This window comes from Battus philenor, unplaced genomic scaffold (genome assembly GCF_028537555.1).
Source record: "Battus philenor isolate CCGP_79_NKW_IND1 unplaced genomic scaffold, ilBatPhil1.0.hap1 SCAF_27, whole genome shotgun sequence".
NCBI classification, from domain to species: domain Eukaryota; kingdom Metazoa; phylum Arthropoda; class Insecta; order Lepidoptera; family Papilionidae; genus Battus; species Battus philenor.
Window position 1 is genome coordinate 2,577,454 of NW_027181690.1, and position 23,788 is coordinate 2,601,241.

A 23,788-nucleotide genomic window follows, 5' to 3' on the forward strand; every position below is an offset into this window, starting at 1 on the left:
GAGGACTTCGACTCGACTCTGAATGTTGGTTAGGAAAAAAGATGAAGGAGAGCACAACAAAACAAGAAGAAACTGTGACTTAATGTAGATAATAAATAAATGGACCTAGATTGTAGTAATTGAGGATAGGATGAAAGGTGATGAAAATAAAATTCACAATAAATGAGTACTATATCTTTGCTCGATGGCCAGGTGAAAAAGATCCATGCTCCATCTTGAACGGCGGTTGTGCGGAGCTGTGTGCGGTGTCGTCGGACGGTCACGTGCAGTGCGCATGCGGCGAGGGTCGCACGCTGGCGCGCGACGGGCTGTCCTGCGCTGCAGCGCGTGCGTCCTGCGAGCATGAGCAGTTCGCATGCGCGGAGGGAGGCTGTATTCCTCTCGACCTCGTGTGCGACGGTGTGCCGCACTGTGGCGACTCGCTCGACGCCAGCGACGAGGATCTCTACTACTGCAGTGAGTGCTTACCCTTTCATCATCAATTTTCAATGCCAGAGCGGTAAAAATCAATCGGTTTTTTTTTGTAAAATATGTCGACAGAAACGTCATTACTTTCTGATCCCTCTAATAATTAAGTTTAATCGTTTGACCGACACTGAAGTTAAAGTTGAGCTTAGAAGATAATTCCCAAACATTAAAATACTAATTTAATTTTACATTTGATATGATGATAATGTTGTTTTTAGCCGTTGAGCTTTTACAGTTTTGTCTAAATAAGTCCGTGGAACTGAAATGTCTGCGGGCTGAAAATAAAAGACCAAATCGTTTCATCAGTACCTCGAAGAAGTTCGCTCGAAGGCAAACGGAATATTTTAATGAATGTACGTGTGATGCATGCGAGGACTACTCAACGGTCAGGAGTAGGTGCTAGAAATAAAAGACCAAATCGTTTCACCAGTACCTCGAAGAAGTTCGTTCGAAGGTAAACGGAATATTTTAATGAATGTACGTGTGATGCATGCGAGGACTACTCTATGGTCAGGAGTAGGTGCGGATCTCCACTAGGCCTCAGGTGTAGTGTGTGTGTGCCAGTGCATCGCGTCAGAGTCCCAATGTGGGTTTCATTTACCTGTCTTATTAGAAAATCATATTCAACATGTGCATTTTAACACCGAAATTTGGTTATTCAAATTAGGCGGCAACGCCATCTATTGGTAAATATAATGAAGTTATATGAAACAGCGTCCCGCGCTTGTCCGGTCGGCTGGCTGCGCTGCGGGGCAGGTGGGCGCTGTGCAGCACCAGACGCGCGCTGCGACGGCCGCGTGGACTGCGACGACGGCACAGACGAGCGCGACTGCGACTGCCCGCCAGCGCACATCAAGTACTGTGTAACTCTATGTACTCTTCTCTACTCACATTGTAGCTTTTACAGCACTCTTATTGTTGACTCTACTCTGCTTCGCAAAGAGCTATAGTTGTAAAGAACAGGAAGAAACTCCACAACACGTCATTTAACACGTTGAACGCCATGGCGGACGCCATGTGTCCGACAGCATACTGTCCCCTGGGACCACACCATTCAATCGAAAATCGTCAAAAAATCGCCAAGGTGTTTTTTGCAAATATTGTCAGTAAAACCCTTAAAAATAATGGGCGACTTACGGTAACAGCGATTTACCCATTATTTTTCTACGGGGTCGCACGGGTCACATGCCTTGGTAAAAACAGTCGAAACACTGTCCGTTGGCTCTCCCTAGAGGCTGTTGAAGTGATCGAGGGCATGCGGACACATGGTGTCCGACGCGGCCTCTTGGACCCAACATGATGGCAGTCACATGGTGTCCGTCGCGGCCCACTGAACTAAACATGGTTTTTAGTCTGGCGTTCAACGTGTTAAAATTGTGTCACAGTATAGATTTATGTATATACACTTTATGCCAAATATAGCCTGCTACATCGTCGACAACAATTCTTTTCATTTAAATATTCGTTTATTGTTTAATATTCCTTTTTCATCAATTTACTTTTTAATTGCTATTTGTTTTTTATAAACGGTAATCCAATAATGTTTTGCGGAAATTTATTAAAAAAAAATTCTATTTAAATCAAAAAATTAAAATTTTTACCAATCGAAAATTTTGGTACTACCAGAAGCTTCTACTAATAAAAAAATAATTAATAATTAGATTTTCTCTTTCCTCTCGTCTAATATCAACTTGGCTAGACTTTAGTTTCCTTTGCGAAGTCAAAAACTATTATTAAATTTATCATACTGTTGTTACACATGAACTCTTAAATCTTCTTTTGTTTGTAAGAAAGTGATAGAGGTCTGTTTGTTTATATAATGTAAGTTAAATCAATATTATTTATATTTAATTGATACAACTCCTTTGTTAACCACAATAAGGGAAATAAAATAAAAAAATAGTGAATCAACGAGGTTCAATATTGTTAAGGTGGAGGTATGTTGCCATCTTGAATGAATGTATTTGATCATTGTACGAAATTCGTTTATTTTCTGTTCGTTTACATAAATGTCGTTTAGTTATGTCTAATACAGTATTTGCCGAAATGGCAACTCCGTATGTATTTAATATTACAGAATTTTCACTAGATAGCGCTAACAAACTAACTGACAAAATTAATATCGTTAAAGTACGAAAAGGACCAATATTTAGCCACTTCCGCACATGCAGTGGTAATCGTGCAATAAAATGCACACCCCGCCAGCCCGCTGATAAATGCGTATGCGGCAAACAATGCGAATCACACAACCGCCACCGCCAAATCACTCAACACGTGTTTCACTCCTCCACGGGGCATCTTCGGGAGTTATGTTACACCGATGTTACGGAGACTCTGTGTTTGGCACTAATCGGCGGGCGGTGCATTTTATTGCACGACTACCACTGCATGTGCGGAAGTCGCTAAGTATTGGTACTTTTCTTACTTAGGATGTTCTTCCGCGCGGTAACGCCTGATTCCATTAAATATTTAATATCGTTAAACTATATATATGGCGTGCAACCAGACAAAATGCGAGGCAGAAATTAGTTCTGAGAGCAACGGTGTTGATTGTTTTGTTCAGGTGCGATGACGGAATGTGCGTGGAGCTGTCGGCGCGGTGCGACGGTGCCGTGCAATGCGCGGACGCGTCAGATGAACGGGGATGTGCGCGCGCATCTTGCGCAGCACTGGGCCCCCACGCGCTGCGCTGCACCGGCGGTAGCGCCTGCTACTTGCCCGCCTGGCGCTGCGACAGCGTCGCGGACTGCCCTGATGGCGCCGATGAGCTTAATTGTTATGGAGGTGAATCAGTTTCTTTTGCGAGGACAAGCGTTACTTTAAGTACATGTTGACAGCTGGCTATCATTTCCAGATACGACAGATGCGCTCCAGAGCGCTGAGACGACTGAGGGGGCGATGGCGGAGGGCACGGGTGAGTGCGGGGAGGAGCAGTTCGAGTGTGCTGGCCGGATGCCCGGGGCGGACGCGGAGTGCATCCCGCTGCGCTGGCGCTGCGACGGCCAGACCGACTGCAGCGACGGCTCCGACGAGACCCTGCATTGTGGTGCGCGTCACATTTATGTTTAGTCATGCGTGTAACCGAATTCCTTTCCTTAACATTAATTCCTATGTTACGGGTTTGACAGACGGCGTCAACAATATGTCATAACCCTGGTCGGTTCTCTTTAAAATTATCGTCCATTGCTAGGATTGCTTACGACGACCATGTTTTCGCTCTCTGGGCTTCCCTCGGTATATGTTGCATATGTCTCCTTCGGAGAGTGTGACCTGACGACTCTAGCTTCGGTGACTCTGGGACGAACGATGGTTCGACGTGGTTTCGAACCATCGTGATAGCACCACGAGGGTTTCGGGGGTAGCGTATCCACGCATACCTCTGGACGGGCTATCGAAAAGTAGCACGGCGCGAGGGAAGACCGCGTGGCGATCCCTGACCGGGAGATACCGCGGTCCACCGTTTAGCGCAGAGGGCGACCACGGGGGGGGGGGGGTTAGTGGGTAGGAATGCCACATACCCCTGTCCTCCCCCCAGAAGCAGGGCATCTTGAATACCGGAAGATTTCCCCCACCGAAACAAAAAAAGTGTGACCTATCCAGCTCCTTTTCCAGTGTTTAATCTGATCGATATCTCGTTAGTTACCGTTATAGCTAAAACGCCAAAATATTTTATGTCTCTTCCTATGTACCCGTGGCAAAACAAATATGATCATATGAAACATATTTACTGCTTCCTCTATTTCTCTCTCACAAAGGTATTACGCTAACACAAACTTGGTCGAACTCTTGGGCTTGAGCTATTCATTCTACATACACACCTCTCCATAGCGTGAAGTTCGTTTTGCGAAATATTAAAACATTACCAATGTATACATGTGCGGTTTTTGTTGGTAAAATCTTAGATGCAAAATTGCAATGTCCTCGCGTGTCTGACTTATTGAACAAACTTAGTTCCGTAGTACGATGTGAGTAAAAGACCTAAAGTTATAACTTCCTTTAGGCTTTCGGGAATGACGCTTTGAGAGGAGAGAGTAAAGAGGAGAATTACTTTGGTTCGCAGGTCATACGACGGCCGCCAGCAATGCGACGAGCTGCGGACCGGGGATGTACCGGTGCGCAGTTTCAGGGGCGTGTGCCCCGGCCTCCGGCGTGTGCGATGGTGAGGCGGACTGTCCGCACGCTGAGGACGAAGCAGCCTGCGCCTGCGCAGCTGGAACCTTCCGCTGCCCCGCCTCCTCGTTATGTCTCGACACGGTTAGCGCATTCACTAATTCTTCTCCTTTGATAAAGCGCCATCTAGAATCTTATGACTATATTAATGTCATCATCATTATTTCAGCCATAGGACGTCCACTGGTAGATATTGGCCTCTGTTATAGATTTTCAAAAGGACCCTTTGGGAGCAACCTAGACCCGGCATCTTTCTACGACCTTAACAATATCGTATGTTCACCGTGTATGTGGACGTTCTATGCTGCGTTTGCCGTTCCCTGGTTTAGAATCTAGAACTTTAAACCTTTGCTTCCAACTGTCACTTCAATTTACCAATCTGTACTTTTGTTCGACATTAAATTGCAGGCTTTGTATTGCGACGGTGATTTGGACTGCAGCGACGGATCCGACGAGCCGGCAGGCTGTGTGGCGGCTGTGACCACCGGCTCTCCGCTTACTTCTACAGCGCCTCCCATACCATTAGGGGTAGTACCGGCAAGTGCGGAGTCTCTCTGTGTGGCGGGCGCGCTGCGCTGTCGTGGGCGCTGCGTGGACGCGGCGTTGGTGTGCGATGGCCGCGACCACTGCTTGGACGGCGGTGGTGCTGGAGCCGGCTCTGATGAAGATCCGCTCATGTGCTGTGAGTCCACGGATTCAAAATGGAATCACTATTCGTTTTTACTGCCACTTAGATTAAAGTTACTACAATTTGATAATAGATGGCGCTGATACTAAATTTTCATAATTAATCAAAGTACAACTGGCTATACTGTAGTTTTTATTTTAATTTTCGCTATTCATTTCATACTGTTACTGCACTTTACTACTGTCATCGTTTTTTTCAGCTGGAGTAAGTTCACTGTTGAACGTATAATTTCCTTAAAGATTTTCAGTAGGGCTGGTTGAAAACGGCATACAGCCATAGTTTTCCGAACACCTTAATTTTAGTTTGTCTGTCTACTTATTGGATAGACATTTCTACTCCAGAATGTGGTTAGCCAAATCCGATGAACAATGTTGATCACTTTTCTTTTTTCAAGGATCTTGTCATTCTTGAATCAAGATCTAGTGATTTCTTTCGCTTATACCCTGGCTATGTTGTACGTTGAGTATAAACTTGATACATTATATACTTGATAGAGCCGTTTAATTAGCCTAAGTCATCATTGGTAACACCTCGAGACAGTATACAATGCCAACTATAGACACTAAAGGCAGTCATGTATAGCAATGGAATATGTGATGACATTTTTTTTTAATGGCCCCCGCTATTGGTAGCCTCTCGTACCCCCTATCTGGTGTGGGGCAGGGACTTTTTATTTACATTTTTTTTAATTTTTTCACATACATTTTTTTTATTTTCTTTCTCTTCTTTCATACTTTATATTATCTTTCGTTCATTTCTTTCTTTCCACAAATCCACTGTCTTTCCCTTTCGCTCTGTATTGCCTTTCATTCGTTCCTCATTACTTTTACATTTTCTTATATACTATATCACATTTTTAACTTATGTTCTATTATTATTCTATATCACATTTTTTACTTATATTGTAGTATTATTCTATATCACTTTATTACTTTTCTTTGTCAGTCTTATTTGTTTGCAATTTTTGATTTTCGTTTTTTACATTTTATTGGGTTTTATTTTTCTCTATTACATTTTTCATTATTTTTTTGCAAAGTATGAGGAACTGTTCTATGATTTTTTCGTCTCATATCAGGGAGGCTATTGTTTCCTCCCTGATTTTTACGCCAGACCGGCACTCGAATTCGAGCCGGAGTCCCCCGAATGTGGGACACCGGGCCACAAGGTGGATCACGGTCTGGTCCACGCCCGGTTCACAGAAGCACGAGGGGTCTTCCTTGAGATTGAACCTGTGGAGGTACTTAGAGAACCCCCCGTGCCCCGTGAAGAGCTGGGCCGAGTCCGCGTCCACCACGATACTGCGGAGCACGCGGTACGCTGAAATGGCGTCCGGGAAAAATGTCCTCTTTATGTGATGACATTTGCAGCGTCGTACTCGCGCGCATTCGGAACGAGTTCGGAGGCTGCGGGCGCTGCGCTGTGGGGCTGCGCGCGCGCAGAATGGCGCTGCGCGAACGGAGCTTGCGTGCCGTCAACCGCGCTGTGCGACGGCAGCGACGACTGCGGGGACTACAGCGACGAGCGGCGCTGCAGTAGGTGCCTCTATCTCCACCACCTCTGGTGTTACATATCTATTTAATACTGCAAATGGCGCCATTAAGTGCAAAGTAGTTACAAAAATAGGATAACATGGTAATCCAAATGCGTTTAGGCAGCGACTAATATATGATGTAGCAAGTAGCTTAATCAAGTACTGAATAAATCTGTAAGCATTCTTAATAATAAATGAAATAAAGATTGTTCTTTATAGTTGTAACGTTAAAGTCATAGAGCATATGTTGTAAGGAATCTATTTTGTTAAAAATCACTGTTTGTTGTTGTTGTTTGTTGTTAAAATATCACTGGGGTCAAATAATTTCAAGATTTTTCGCAAAAAATAAATAAAGCCTTTGTACACATATATACTAAAGTTACTTTTATTAAGTAAGAAAAGGATCAATATAGTAACATTACTCCTTAAGAAGCCCCGTGGAGGGGTGAAACACGTGTCGAGTGATTTAACGGTGGTAGTTGTGTAATTCGCATTGTTTGCCGCATGCGCATTTATCAGCGGGCTGGCGGGCGGTGCACTTTATTGCACGACTGCTGCTGCATTGGCGGAAGTAGCTATATATTGGTCCTTTTCTTACTCAGGATGGACTTCCGCAAAATAACGCCTGAATCCATTAGATATTACTTTTATTAGTATTAAATCTAAAATTAAATAAATCTTATTATAGCGTTCAAGTGCGAAATATGTCAAACTAGGTTTGTTGGCTCATTTACATTTGTGATACAATAATTCACAAATCAAAAATTGTTAACTTCATTTAAAAAGAGCAACTTGCGTTCCTAATCGGTTCTTTTCAACAGATCAGTATTGCAAGCCGGTAATAACTACTTATAATGTCGACGATTCAAAGGTGGCATGTAAATGAATACTCGAATAAAGTTATTTTGAAAGAAAATCCCCATGGATGATGTTTTATAGTTATTTGTTTGTGCAGATGTGAATGAGTGCGCGGTGCAGAACGGCGAGTGCGCCCACAACTGCACGGACCTGGCAGCTGGTCACGCGTGCTGGTGCCGCGCCGGCTGGCGTAGGGCGGGCGCGGGCGCTTGCCGCGACGTCGACGAGTGCGCTGAGGACGAGCCCTGCGACCAGCGCTGCCGGTGGGTTTTCTGGCGTACCATACGATGCAGAAGCTATTCATCATCAACTATACATAGCTATTCATCATTTTCATCAGCGACACATTCCTAATGCAAGACATAGTAGTCCAGAAGCTATTCATCATTTTCATCAGCCACACATTCTTAATGCAAGACATAGTAGTCCTTTCCCAAAGGTCGCCATGATGACCAGTCTTCCGCTGCCCACATTCAGCCACCTCCCACTACCTTCAGTATGTCGTTTTCCACTTAGTGGGTGGTTTTTAATAGTTCGAGTGAGGAAATATTCTGAATAGACATAAAATATCCTATCCTCTGGAATAAGAGCAGGGTTAGATGCGATTTCTACCCACAAAATGCTTGTCGTCCTTGGGCACATTTGGAGGGACCGTCAGTGCAACAGATCTAGGGGGAAGCCTACCCACGTCGCGTCGCCTGGCTCGTGGTAGACACACGGAAAGCTTCCGTCCCCGACCACCGACGACCTTATTTTCTTCATTCATTCATTCACAATTGTGCAATTTAATTACCTGCTGCCTTCATACGTCCGTCCTCCGCCCTCCAGCCACGCCCACATCCGGTGATCAATAGTTTTGTACCTGAAGCAAAAGTCGTCCAACCTGGTGTTCCTCAGGGCTCCCATCTACAACCTCTACTTTTTGTTATATATTTTTTTTATGTTGCAACTACTTTTATGAGCTTAAAAAAAACGAATACCACAAATTGTAAATGATGTTTTATTTTTATGCGTGTGCTATTCAGACTAGGGAACTTTTCGGAATAAAGGCGTCATTTGAAGAATCCATTATAATGTTTGCGCTATTCCAGGAACACCGTCGGCAGCTTCGTATGCTCTTGTCACGAGGGGTACCGGCTGATGGCCGACGGCATCAGCTGCGAGCCAATCTCATGTGAGTCCGTTAAAATCCTTGTTTTGAACCGTTCATCATACAAAATTTTAAACTAATACGTAAAACGTTATAAATAAATGTAACATTAAAAACGGTTTAGTTGGATGAATGCTAGCTTGGGGCTGTATCATTACGGAGTATGGTGACACTTTCTTTTCCATTATGTTATGCTCTCTGCGAGTCTTCACCTGTGGTATCAAGCATGGGCAGACCATAGCATAGGCTTGTGGCCACGTGGTCACTATTACCTTTTCAATCAAAAGTTTTTCCAAGTCCTCACATCTTTTATAGCTATGAGTAGTTTAAAAGTCGGCTTTTTGCTTATAGTGGAAATGGCGAGTGGTCATTCCAAGTTCCATAAATATCGACGGATTTTAATAAGGCACCTGTAATAGCAATGCCAACGATCTCTGGGTATAAGACATTATATATATGCAAATGGTTTTTTTTTTTGTTAAGGTGTGGAATTGCTATTTTAAATATTCTCTAAGAGCATTGTATATTGCAGGTTGTTTCGCAGGGGTCTTTGCTAGAGTCAATACTATTTATAATGTTCATTTATGACATCTTTTTTATTTATTATTTAATAATATAAGATTAACATTTATTACACCAAAATGATGACACGTATTTAACAATTACAAAACGAGACAAAAAATTTAATGCAATCAGGCGTTACCTTGCGGAAGTCCATCCTAAGTAAGAAAAGGACCAATATTTAGCCACTTCCGCATATGCAGTGGTAGTCTCAAACACTCTGTGTTTGGCACTAATCGGTGTAACATAACTCCTGAATGTGCCCCGTGGAGGGGCGAAACACGTGTTGAGTTGTTTGGCGGTGGCAGTTGTGTGATTCGCATTGTTTGCCGCATACGCATTTATCAGCGGGCTGGCGGGCGGTGCACTTTGTTGCATGACTACCACTGCATGTGCGGAAGTGGCTAAATATTGGTCCTTTTCTTAATTAGACAAAAAATTTTACCATAAAAAAATGAAATTGAGTAACACTAGTCACCCAGTGGGTGAAATATTGATTCTGAATTGTGACCTTGCAGATATTGGCTGATTAGTGAACAGAACAGTATGTATATGTTACGAATGACTTTGATGCTTACAGCTGTTAAGGCGACGCTGATATTCACAAACCGCTACTACATTCGACAAACGGCGGTGGTGGCGGAGAATTCTAACTCGGGCGCCACTACCTCGCTGCTGGTTCACAACCTCACCAACGCGGTCGCGTTGGACATGGACTGGGCGGGCGGCTGCCTCTACTGGAGCGACGTGACGCGTCTCGGCAGCTCCATCAAGCGCGTGTGTCGCGCTGGTCCACTGCGCCCGGTGCCACTGGATACACCACGACCACGTGATCCTCTCCGCTCGCTTGAGCTCTCTTCTTCCGACTACCAGGTTGCGACCATTTATCACACAAATTTTTAAATCAATACGTAAAACGTTACAAATAAATGTAACATTAAAAACCGTTTAGTTGGATGAATGCTAGCTTGGGGCAGCATCATTACTGAGTATGGTAACACTTTCTTTTCCATTATGTTATGCTCTCTTCTCTATGTTCTCTTCTTCGGTAGAGTGCTGTGCGGCGGTTAATAGTTACCTAAAAATAACCTAAAAAGGTAAAATACGCTTATTCAACGTAGAAACTTTTAACAAAACTCATATTGATCAATTTTTTTCCATCTATTTTTTGACTCTACCATGCTTTGCAAGGGTTTAGTTGTGGAGAATAAGCAGGAAGAAACTCCATAACAACACGTATTTTAATGAAGTTTAATACTGATTTATTAGAGATAGTCTAAATTAAATAAAAATTACCAAGCGACATTGCCAAAGATTCTTATCATTTAACCCTTAAATGCACGACTTTTATTTATACACTACAATGCAGAGGAAAATATATATATATATATATATATATATATGCATAATATTCCTATTTTTATTTAATTTTTTTTCAAAACCTTATGCTGCAGCTATACAACACTATGCATTTACTGCTACTTATACCGTTTAATTGGTATGTTGCAGATTTGCATCATAATTCATTTAATGGTTAAATATTAATTTATTGAATAAAAAGCTTTTTTGTCAATCTATTTCTAATATGCATTTTGAATTTTGTATTCAAAGTAGGTACACTTGTTGTAATAATAAGAAGGGTAATAGATCATATATTTACACGAATAATTAAATGAGACTTGGAACACACTGGTGGCGGGGGATCGGTGCATGCGCATCGTGACGTCACACCGAAAGTGGGCGTCTGCACTGTCTTTCGCTCCAGCCAGCGCACAAGTACAATATTAATAAGTGAACTTGTTTGTTGAAGTATAAATCCAAGAGCATATGGCATGCCTGCTATACCACACATATAGCACACACCTGCCACACATATAGCAAGGTCCTTCGATAAATTCCAACTACAGACAAAATATGTTGTGCGAACGTAATTGGCTAAAGCACCGTTAAATTGAACGTTATAAACAGACACTCCAGTTTTATTTATTGGTATAGATATATAGGCTCTATTAACATCGAGGTCCATTATGGTCGGAAAGTTATCAAAACTGGTTGTCCCGGCAAAATTAGACCTTCCACTTAGTTAAGATCGCTGGACGCAAGCTGCGCAGGACCGGTCACCTTGGCGTTGTTTGATGCCTTCAAATTGTCGTCTATCGGCTGATATGATAATGGTGATGGAAGTTCAATCAAAAATCATTCATGTGCTAGAATATTGGCGTTGTTTGTTAACCTTGGCGTTGTTTGATGCCTTCAAATTGTCGTCTATCAGCTGATATGATGATGGTGATGGAGGTTCAATCAAAAATCATTCATGTGCTAGAATATTTATGCTTGCGCTAAGTACTGTTTGTTTGTCAGCTGGTGCAGGGCGCGACGCTGCAGAACCCCGATGGTCTTGCGGTGGACTGGGTGGCGCGCAACGTGTACTGGTGCGACAAGGGCACCGACACCGTGGAGGTGGCACGGCTGGACGGCGCCCATCGGCGCGTGCTGCTGCGCGGAGGCCTGGCTGAGCCGCGTGGACTCGCAGTGAATCCTCGCGCAGGGTGAGCACGCGATCACTCCCATTATTGCTAGAATAGCATACTCTTCATATTTAAAAATATAAATTGACCAGGGTTTTCTACTAATATTAGGTAAAGGAAACTCCTGGTTGCCAACAGGAGAACACTGACTGTCCATCATTTTATATGTGTTAATAAAACAAAATACGAAATAACATGAAGTTGCGTTTCGCTTCAAAAGACCACAGAGTAGAAAGTATATATAATGTGTGTGTGCGTGCATGCGTGCATATGTGCGTGCGTGCATGTGTGCGTGCGTGAGTGCGTGCATGTGTGCGTGCGTGGCATACATATGTTACACGAACGCTCACTCCATTTATGCAAACGTGAAAGCTATAGTGAAGCAAATAATAAAATAGTCGATATATGACAATCACCTTTCTCTAGGCTTTGTAAATTTAGTACCTCTTTCGTGGCATCTATGTACGATTTACTATACACTCCGATTTAATAAATTTATTACAAGATAATTTAGAGAAATTATATCGTCAAAAATATAGTAATCACCGACGTAACTTGAAGAATTGCTCGTTTGAAGTGCTTGTAGATAGGGCACATCGCTCTTGTAGCCGATGGCTGATGGGGCTGAAAGGTTTTCGATTGGCGACCACGAGCAGGTAGACCCGCGTGGGTAGGGTGGCCACTAGGTCGATCAACGATTAAGTCGCTGGACAGGGCAGTAGGTGACCATCGGTTTTTTTTTATTTATTTATTCTCATTCCCATAATCCCCCTATTTTTGATAAGAACGGGGTCGTTTTTTGTCTTATAATTTTTTTTTTCACTGTCCTTTTCATTTTCGTTCTCTACTATCATTCTTCACGTAATCTATCGTTCCATTCTTTCATTCCACAATTCATTCTATCTTTCTCTTTAGTTCTAATTCTCATTCATACATCGCCTTATTATTTCTTTTTTACAATTTTGTTTACTCTATTACACTGTTTTACTTGTTTATTTTTGTTACATGTTTAACTATTACTTTACAAATACTGAGAAACGATTCCCTACTTTTTGCATCTTCTAACATTCATTTTTACGCCCAACCGGCATTCGGAGTCGACCCGGAGTCCTCTGAATGCGGGACAGTGCGCTACTAGGTAGACTACGGCAGACCATTGGCTTAAAAGAAGATATAGACTAAAAATTAAGAAGTTCAATAATCATTTTTTTTAAATGTTTGAATAAATCGATGACATAGGCGAGTTGTAACAGTCGAAGTGCAGCTGTATGTTGCTTGCAGCACGCTGTACTGGTCAGACTGGGGCGCGCGGGCACACATCGGCCGCTGCGGCATGGACGGCTCCGAGCGTCGCGTGCTGCTCGAGGCAGGCCTGGGCTGGCCCAACGCTCTCACGCTCCTGCCCGCCGCCAACGAGCTGTACTTCGCGGACGCGCGGGAGGACTTCATCGCGGTCGCTGACCTCGACGGAAACCACATGCGAATATTATTCTCTAGAGGTTTTTATTTACCTGACCTACCATTTGTAAGTTCCACAGATATGAAGGATCAATACGATAAAAGCGCTTAATCTGAAACCTCTTTCAATGTGGCCAAACTTATTCATACTAATTTCACCGAATTGCGAAACAGCGAAGCATTTAAAAATGGCATCTCTCCTAAAATTATTTTGAATACGGAGGCGTGACCACAATGACACTTGATATTAAGTGGTTTAAGAGCCTAAGTTTGATAAAACTAACTAATAATAAGTATTAGATTAAGTAGGTATTTTATTTTTATTTAATATGTGAAAATTTACAGCTGGTACCTATTTTAATAACAATAGCAGCAAACGGTCAATAAAAGTTTTCACTTAAAGATAGCTGTATAGTTTAGAGTTAAGACATTATAAATTTGCCATATAGATAATATTACATATAGGATTTATTATAGTAAGAACATTAATGACAAAATTTTGGATTATATGTATACACATGTACAGATCGAAATAATGATAATTGTCGCTTCGGATATGTAAATAACAAAACTTTTCACTGTCAAATAACTATATTGCAACAAAAAAACCATTTGCTCATATAAGTCGTAGTAAAGAAAATACATACTGCTACGTAAATTAAAAAAAAGAAAAAAACTAGTAGCGTCATCTGTTGTCCACCGACTGAACTAAAGAATTTTAGTATCTTTTTAAACAATAAAATTATACTATTTGTTTAGCATAAGTAAGTGACATGTACGTTGTGGACTACAGAACAGATGCCGTGGCTGCGGTTGCACCACGTGTTCGCGCTGGGCGTGTGGGCGGGCCGCGTGTACTGGAGCGACTGGGAAACGCGCGCGCTCGAGAGCTGTCGCCGCCGCCCCGACCCGCACTACCGGGTACGTACGCACGAGTTCGCAGCGGACTCACTTGTGATCGTCTGCACTCCCAGCTGACTCACTTGTGATCGTCTGTACTCGCAGCGAACTCACTCGTGATCGTTTTTCTAGGAATCGAACGACTCGTCGCCAGAGCAGGGCGGCGCGTGGCGCTGCCGTACCGAGGTACACACGGTGCACAAGCCCATGGACCTGCGCGTGTACCACCCTGCGCGCCAGCCGCCCATGCCGCGTATGTATCAACCTTCTATCGTCATATTATTTTATTATAGGTCAAAGCCAGTCAAACAACTGTTCGGACTATTTACGACACAGAAACGACATTACTTTCCGGTCCCCCTAAAAAGAGCAATTGTTAAGTTTCTGTCCGGCTCTTCTAAGATCAGTATTGCGAGACGATTGTAGCTTACTACATATACATATAAATAAAATAGTAGTGTCTGTTAGTGATATTTAAATAATCACTTTTAGTACACGCATATGAATATATATACGGTATATATAACAAACATATATTAAAAAAATTCTGTCTGTATATTCCGGCTAATCTCTGAAGTGGTTAAATCTATTTTGTCGCCACTTATACCGGCATATAGCTGATGTAACAAGGAGTAACTTACTTTTATTTTATGAAAAAAAACATTTAACCACAAAAAAAGTTTTTTTTTTGAAAATTCCTCGCTGGCTAGTGTTAAAATAATTGATGACTTAAATGTACATTGTAATGCCTATTTGAATGAGAGAATATTGCATTCTGGTGAATGCTCTAACGCTCTTCTCTTGTCGTGCAGAGCTGACAGCGTTGTGCGAGCGACTGAACTGCACGGGGCTGTGCCTGCTGACGCCTGCTGCAGAGCCGGATGGATGGGCGTCGGCGCGCTGTGCGTGTCCTGAACACTTCGTGCTGGCTGATGACGGCCGTTCCTGCACCCCCAACTGCACCGCCGCGCAGTTCGTATGCAGAGACACGCTTAAATGCATTCCTTTCTGGTGGCGCTGTGATACACAGGTATTTAATTTTACTAGTCTAGATAAAGAGACTCATTTGAGGTGCGACTAAAAATCACATAGCCTGATCTCCGCACCAATTTGTTTAACCTCAGAGATTAGAATAAATACCCGACTGTTCACAATCTGCTTGCGTATATTACTATTACTTTGATATCTAATAGATTCAGGCGTTACCTCTCGGAAGTCCATCCTAACTATGAAAGGTACTAATATATAGCTACTTCCGCTATGCAGCAGTAGTCGTGCAATGAAGTGCACCAGCCGCGTGAGCTACACTCACTCGGTGTTTGGCACTGGTCTAACATCTCCTGAGGATGCCCCGTGGAGGGGTGAAGCACGTGGAGAGTAGATTAACGGTGGTAGTTGTGTTTTGCATTGTTTACCGCACGCGTATTTATCAGCAGGCGGGCGGTGCACTTCATTACACGACTACTGCTGCATGTGCGGAAGTGATTAAATATTGGTCCTTTTCTTACTTAGGATGAACTTCCGCAAAATAACGCCTGTTTCTATTAAATATTATCGCGTAATAATTGAGCTGCTTGGCAGATGAGCTGACTAATCATACTTTCGTAAAAAATTGTATATACAATACGAGGGCCAAACTGAAAGTTTTGAGAACTGGCAACTTAAAAGCATTATATTAAAAAAATAAGTTTAAATTTTTAAAATAGAACTCTTTACCAATAATATTGAGTATACATTTCATTCATTTGTCATTTGTTTTACGATTTGGCGGCAAATTGAAAATTGTCTGTGCACGTCAGAATGAATTTAAGCCGAGAAAATTTTCGTGCAATGATTTTTTATGACTTTCGATGTCATATAAGTCAACAAGAAAGTTATGATAGACTTCGATTGGCTTTTCACGATGAAGCCCCATCTCGTGCCACAGTTTACAACTGGTTTAATGAATTCAAACGTGGTCGAACTAATCTCACCGATGATTTGCGTGAGGGACGGCCTTCTACAGCGACGACTGAAGACAATATCAGTGTTGTGCGGCGTATGATAGAGACTGACAAAAGAGTGACCTATCAGCAGATTCGGACAAGTCTAGGCATAGGTATGAGTCAAGTGCACAAAATCCTCCATGAACATTTAGCGGTCAGGAAGCTTTGTGCCCGCTGGATACCGCATAATTTGACCGAGGCTCAAAAACTCCGCCGTGTTGATTGGTGCCGAGAAATGATCCAAAAATTTAACGGAGGTGACTCAAATGCTGTGTTCGACATACTAACGGGTGACGAAAGCTGGATTTACTGTTATGATCCGGAAACCAAAAGACAGTCTGCTCAGTGGGTGTTTCCTTCCGAAGAGTTGCCAACTAAAGTGAAGAGAGGTCGAAGTGTTGGAAAAAAGATGGTGGCCTCGTTCTTCGGAAAGACAGGTCATTACGCGACAGTTGTCTTAGAGGATCAGAAAACGGTTAATGCAGAGTGGTACACTAACAACTGTTTGCCACTTGTCTTGGAAAAAGTTCGAGAGAAACGACCTCGCAGCAGGATCCTTCTTCATCACGACAATGCCTCGTCGCACACCGCCAGGCAAACGATCGACTATTTGGCGACCTCAGACGTGGAATTACTGGGTCACCCGCCGTATAGCCCCGACCTCGCACCCTGAGATTTTTATTTATTCCCGAAAATAAAAGAAAAACTTCGAGGAAAACATTTTATGGACGCCGAAGAAGCAGTGGCTGCGTTTTAAAACGCCGTCGAAGAGACCCCTAGGGCCGAGTGGGCAAGGTGCTTTTCTCAATGGTTCCATCGAATGCAGCGATGTATTGATGTAAATGGACGCTATTTTGAAAAGTTATAATAAAACTAATAACTTGCTAGAATGCTTAGTTTTTGATTTTTTAAGAACTTTCAGTTTGACCCTCGTATGCTCGCATCACTGTGCACGCTCAGCTAACGGATGTCGGCAGGACGACTGCGGCGACGGGTCAGACGAGCCGGCCACGTGCCCGCAGTTCCGCTGCGCGCCCGGCCAGTTCCAGTGCGGCAGCGGGCAGTGCGCCCACCCGGCGCACATATGCGACGGCACGCCGCAATGCCGCGACGGCTCCGACGAGCGCGCCTGCGACTCCTTCGCCTGTTTGGGCGGGCAGTTTAAGTGTCGTGGTAACGCCACGGCACGCGCCCCGCCGCGCTGCCTTCCCGCTGCTGCGCGCTGCGACGGCCGCGATGACTGCGCCGACGGAGATGATGAGCGCGACTGCCCTCCACGCACCTGCCCGCCGCACTACGTGAGTCTTTTCCACAATTTTATACCGCCTAAAATCAGACGAAATTCCCCTATGATGCTCTTTTTGGGAGGTGGTAATATTCTGGATGTTCAAGATATCCTGCTTTTGCGAGGACGACAGAGTCATTTGTGATTCCTACAACACCCTCATTGATCGCCCTCTACGCGATGTGAGGGACCGCGGTATCTCTTTCTTAGCGATCTTATCTCGCGCTCCTATAAGGCACTCTTCAATTTACAGCTATGAGGGTTTACAATGCATCGATCTGAGACATAGATCACAACAAACTCTGTATATATCCTTAAAAAAGAGTGAAAACAATTCATTCCCATACTTTGTTATCTTTTATAAAATCCTTTGCACTATAATAATATTTGTTTCGTGTAGTTGCATTAACTTGTTACATATATATTTATATGTATATATATATACATACCACAAAAATTACTAATTTGAAAAATCAAAAATTTATCGTTAACATTGTAAGGAATAGCCCTTACAGGGCATGTCGTTCATAAACGAAGAATGAAATAGGACCTTATATAGCCTAGGACTTTGAGAATTTGGACTTTGAGACGCGCTTATTTCAAACAATTATCTTAAGTAAACTCTAATGGTTAACTTAATATATAGATCATCGTTGGCCAAGTATCTTGTTAACACGAGCCAATTTTCGAAATTTAAAGTTTTTGGCGATCTGCAAATAATGACGTTTAAAAATGTTTTATTTTTTTACAAGGGTATAAAATATATGCATTGAAATTAAATATTTTAAAGAGTAATTAAAAAAAGAAATGAAACGTACGATACGATAACATTTTTTTATAGTTACATTAAAATGAAATTTGTACTCGGTTACATTTATAGCGAGCTACAAATAATCTTTCAAAGAGTCGCATGTGGCTCGCGAGCCGCAGGTTGGTCACCCCTGATATAGATATTAAAAAATAGACAATAAGAAAATAATTATATAGTTTAAATATATCAATAAAATATAAATAATAAGTAAAAACACTTCTTGAGTGACGACAACGCAAGTCGGTCAGCCATTGTGTCATGAATGAAAGAAGTAAAGAAACGATCACAGTTGAAAGCCGAAAAAAAAATTAGTTAAATCTCACCAGTGAAAAAATATTTAATCCATAGATTTAAGATCTTTGCCACAATTGTAGAAGTATGTAGGCCAGCCCAAAAAACGCAATTTCACTAACAATAAATACATTTAAAAAACTTAAGTTAAACGGTTTTTTGATACCCATATTGTGGTGGTTGTGGATATATGTATATGTACCTAGTCCGCCATTTTGTATCGGCAGCCATCTTAGATTTATAATGTTATTGATTTTATTATATTGTATTGTCATCTAAATTAAATGTGTGTACCAAATTTAAGATCAATCTGACAACGGGAAGGTGCTTAAATTTCAATTTCTAATTTTGATCCAAATAAATTCCGTACGGGTCGAACTAAATAAAACCGTTTAAAAAAACTATTATATGGCAGTCTGTAAAATAACATAGTAAATGTAAATCTTTATTTCTAATTCCTCGTTGTTTTTTACAGTTCACATGCGCGAATGGCGCATGCGTTCCCGCCGTGTGGGTATGCGACGAGGACTCTGACTGCGGTGACGGTTCCGACGAGGGCGCTGCGTGTGCGTCGCGTCGCTGCGCACGAGACGAGTTCCGCTGTGCGTCAGGACGCTGCGTGCCGCGGGAGTGGCTCTGCGATGCAGAGGTAGCACTTCTTTATTATAGCAGCTGATAGATGCCCATTGCAAAATATAGGCCTCCCATAGCTTCGATGACCGATTCTTCACTGCCACCTCCAGCGACCTTATCTAAGTCATTGGTTCATCGTGATCGCCACTCGAGAACCTTTCGTCCTATAGAAATAAAAGAAATATAGCAGTACTAAATATAGTGCAATAAACGGAATAATATAAGATGATAATTATAAAGAAAATACGTGTTAAATATTTGAACAAAAAATGTAATGTTGTTTAATGTTGTTATTGGTCAAAATAAAATAGTAAGGAAACCTAGAATGTAGTGGTTGAGGATGGATGTATGGCTAATGGAATTAAAGAGAAAGACAGGGAAAATTGTAGAATGAAAGAAACAGTACGACATATAAGATGATACAGAAGAAAGAGAAGAATGATAATAATAAAAAATATGAATAAACTACTACAAATAAAAAGTCCCTGTCCCACACGAGATAGGGGAACGAGAGGTCCCCAACAGCGGGGACCGATTAAAAAAAAAACTTTCATCCTCAACAGCCTTCGGTTGCCCCGGCCACTGTCGCTTTAATGGAGTGATTCTTCGGGATACTTCGTTTAATTTGGTTCTTGTATCACTCATGTAGCTCACATCTCTTTAATTTATTCATTTCATGTTCTCCTATACATAGAAATTATCGAAATCTTTTACTACACAGGCCGTTCGATTGTGGAATGATTTACCGCTGAATATGGGAAGTGCCTGCACTACCTATTTTCAAGAAAATGGTTAAGAACTATTTACTAGACCTATGATTATTTATCCGTTAATTCATTTATCTTTCTTTCTCTGTTTCATTATTCTTTTTGAGTCAAGTGCGATCTAAATAAGTTTGATGTTTTTATTTATAATAAGTATTATACCTAAAATAAATATATATGCTATATACATATGTATTTATATATTTTGTACACGTTAACTGCCCCTTATTTATACTTCTACTGTTTCCATACTATGGTTGTCTGTAATAGATTGTCTCGTGTGATAAGACCGCCCATTGTACTTTTTTATTCATTATTATGAAACTATTTAACCAACCGTGTACAATAAAGAATATTAAAATAAAAGTATTTCTACACCTAGCGATGTTCTTTTGCAATACAAACAACAACTATTTACGTAGAGTATCTACATACTTTGTACTGATTGTACTGAAGTAATGTGCTGTCTAGAACAATAGGCGAACTTCAGTAGGTGGCATTTGAAAATTCTGATGCGAGGAGGCAAGGCACCAACGGTGTTAAGCCTAAAGCCTCTTTTAAGTTAAAGTAGCTTGAGGGATCTTTGGGGAACCTCGCCTCGGATCACATCGCTTAGGCGAATGTTCGAATAAGGCTGTCAATCATTCATAAAACCCGATTAGCATTTAAATTCAAACTACAGGTACTCATATTACTAGTATTTCTAAAAGCGTTCGGGTGAGTTTATTTATTTATTTAATATTCTTTATTGTACATGATAAGATACATAATATACAGATACAATAATATACAGAAAAGTACAATGGGCGGTCTTATCACACAAGGCAATCTCTTACAGACAACCATAGTAAGGAAAACATATTAGTACTTATAAAGTGTAGTTCACGTGTACAAAAAAAAATACATATTCACAAACAATGAATACTTTAACATACATACATACGTATTTAACATATATACTTATAATAAAAAAGGAATTATCAGAAGAAAATTCAACAAGGCTTCTTTTTCATCTAGAATGATGAGATGGTTACACTATTGTGTAATACACTAACCCCCTCTATTTTTTTTTATATGGTCTCCGCTGTTGGTGACCTCTCGTTCCCCTATCTCGTGTGGGACAGGGACCTTTTAATTCTAGTAATTTATTCATTTCTTTTTTTTATTATTATCATTCTTCTCTTTCGTATCATCTTATCTGTCGTACTATTTCTTTCATTCTACAATTTTTCCATTTCATTTCATTCCATTAGCCATACATTCATCCTCAACCACTACATTCTAGGTTTCCCCACTATTCTATTTTGCAACATTATTTATTTTTACCTATTGCATCCATTACCACCCTCCTGCAGTAGCTGAGGAAGCATACTCTCTCCCCTTTGTCTTGCATGATGGCCGACCCCCCTCTTTTAGGATGTGTCCGATTGGTTTTATAATGGCTATAAGAGTGAGCCGTGCGTTTGTCGTGCGTAGGCTGATTGCCCAGGGCGGGAGGACGAGGCGGAGTGCTCGTCGGCGGCGGCGGCGCCCTGTGAGCCCACGTACTTCCGGTGCCCCGACTCGCGCTGCATCCCTGGCCGCTGGCGCTGTGACTTTGAAGACGACTGCGGGGACAACGCCGACGAAATCAACTGCACTCCTCGAAACTGCTCCGAGTCTGAGTTCAGGTACCACCAACCAATAATTAAAAAGCATAAGCGTATCCTCAAAATCATCACAATAATCGATTTCGTTCTACCCGCAAACTTAACTATGTCATCCGTATACGAGGTAATAGATATATAAATTTCTTTTGCCTATATAGGTATATGCTTTCGAAAAACAATAATGCGTTGTTATAAAAACAGAGAAACGACATTCAAAGTTATTAAAAAAGAGAATAGAACACATCAAGTGTCGAAGTAAAAGCTATACGCTAAACTCAGTTTGTGTTTGTTTTACTATATATCTAATAGAATCAGGCGTTATCTTCCGTAAGTCCATCATAACTAAGAAAGGAACTAAATATAGCTACTTCCGCTATGCAGCAGTAGTCGTGCAATGAAGTGCACCGCCCACCCGCTGATAAATGCGCGTGCGGTAAACAATGCGAAACAACTAACACCGTTAATCTACTCTACACGTGTTTCACCCCTCCACGTGGCATCCTCAGATGTTAGACCGACTAGTGCCAAACACCGAATGAGTCTAGCTCAAGCGGCTAGCTGGCGGTGCATTTCGTTGCATGACTACTGCTGCATAGCGGAAGTAGCTAGTTATATTAGTTCCATTCTTAGATGTTTTACTATAATTCTGTATTGTTGTAGATTTTTTCAATAAAGGAAAAATAATGAATGGGTGTCATGTGCAGGTGCGCGAACGGCGAGTGCATCCGGGGCGCGCTGCGCTGCTCCGGGGCGGTGGAGTGCGCCGACGGCTCCGACGAGTCGGGCTGCGCTCCGGACTGCCGCCCGCACGCGCGCCCATGTGCCCATTCGCGACAGTGCGTGCTAAGGTGAGCGCCCACACTCTCCGTCCCCCTCTAACTGTATTTAGATTATACACTTTAATGTACCTAGCAATGCCATCCGATGTAATATACCCAAATTTATACTTAATATCTACACACAGAATACAGTGGCGTAGCTAGGGGGTGGCGAGCGGGGCGGCCGCACCAGGCACCACAAGCAGGAGGGGCACCAAAATTGAAAATAATTTTTTTGAATTTTTTTTTGAACGATGAATAATGAAATGTTAAAAGAAAAATGAAAACCATAATTTAAAGTAAATAACATAAAAAGAATATCGAATTTTACTATTTTTGTGCTAAAAAAGTTGTTAAATAATATGAACATTAAAAAAAGTAAACGGTTATAAATAATATACACAGTGTTTAAGCCTTTCATTCGCAAAACACAAAGTGTTTTTTAAAAGGGCCCTAAATCACAAAAACACGATAATATATAAGATCTAATGTTATTTTATATATATTTATTATTATTTTGAACCAAAAAAAAATAATATATTAACTACATTCTGTTTTGAATTTTAAAATAATTTATTCTTGGGGGGGGGGGGCACCAAGCCCCAATCTGCCCCAGGCCCCAAATACCTTAGCTACGCCACTGACAGAATATTTATATTATGCGAGTGAGCAATGACTTCAATATTCTGTGTAGGCAGCATAATCCTTTTCACTGTGAAAAGGGGTTCAACGCTGCATATAAATTAAGTTTACTTTTTATATGTCAAATAATGCTATAACTAAAGATTTATATTTGGCTCTTGGTTTAACAAGACTTATTCAATAATATGTATATATAATTTTCAGGAGAATGTCTTTTAAAAAATAATAATTTTCTGCCACGGAAGCATAGCTGCCATATTAGTGTTATAAATTTTCTAATTAATATTGCAAATGGCTCTATTGATAGTCCAGAATTAGTTGCAGAAATAGGATTACGGATTGTTTTAACTGGTTTTAGGCCGCGACCAATACATAACACACGCTTTGCGACTACCAACTATATGAGTAATCCATTCCTATTGCCAAAAAATGACAAACTACGCTGTATGTTGTAATTTTTTCTCACTAGATGGCGCATTACGAACTAACATAAACTTAATTATCAGCTGACGGCTATAAATGATTATAATGGTCTAACGTAGTAAAGCTATTTTGACTTTGGCTTTGAACTTCCTCATCACTTCGATCTTGACGTATT

At 41.6% G+C, this 23,788-nt stretch overlaps 1 protein-coding gene across 1 annotated transcript in view; it reads left to right on the plus strand.

The window, feature by feature from the left end:
* LRP1 (LDL receptor protein 1) overlaps nucleotides 1–23,788 on the plus strand; it is a 101,142-nt gene that overhangs the window by 61,796 nt on the left and 15,558 nt on the right. Inside the window, exons 47-63 of the mRNA XM_068769133.1 lie at nucleotides 193–456; nucleotides 1,183–1,324; nucleotides 3,032–3,252; nucleotides 3,323–3,514; nucleotides 4,529–4,722; nucleotides 5,047–5,320; nucleotides 6,694–6,858; nucleotides 10,007–10,299; nucleotides 11,788–11,975; nucleotides 13,236–13,453; nucleotides 14,206–14,333; nucleotides 14,445–14,565; nucleotides 15,125–15,342; nucleotides 17,275–17,595; nucleotides 19,160–19,333; nucleotides 21,558–21,751; nucleotides 22,435–22,578. Of these exons, the coding sequence (XP_068625234.1) occupies nucleotides 193–456; nucleotides 1,183–1,324; nucleotides 3,032–3,252; nucleotides 3,323–3,514; nucleotides 4,529–4,722; nucleotides 5,047–5,320; nucleotides 6,694–6,858; nucleotides 10,007–10,299; nucleotides 11,788–11,975; nucleotides 13,236–13,453; nucleotides 14,206–14,333; nucleotides 14,445–14,565; nucleotides 15,125–15,342; nucleotides 17,275–17,595; nucleotides 19,160–19,333; nucleotides 21,558–21,751; nucleotides 22,435–22,578 (3,451 nt within the window). The remainder of the gene's footprint in view (nucleotides 1–192; nucleotides 457–1,182; nucleotides 1,325–3,031; nucleotides 3,253–3,322; nucleotides 3,515–4,528; nucleotides 4,723–5,046; nucleotides 5,321–6,693; nucleotides 6,859–10,006; nucleotides 10,300–11,787; nucleotides 11,976–13,235; nucleotides 13,454–14,205; nucleotides 14,334–14,444; nucleotides 14,566–15,124; nucleotides 15,343–17,274; nucleotides 17,596–19,159; nucleotides 19,334–21,557; nucleotides 21,752–22,434; nucleotides 22,579–23,788) is intronic.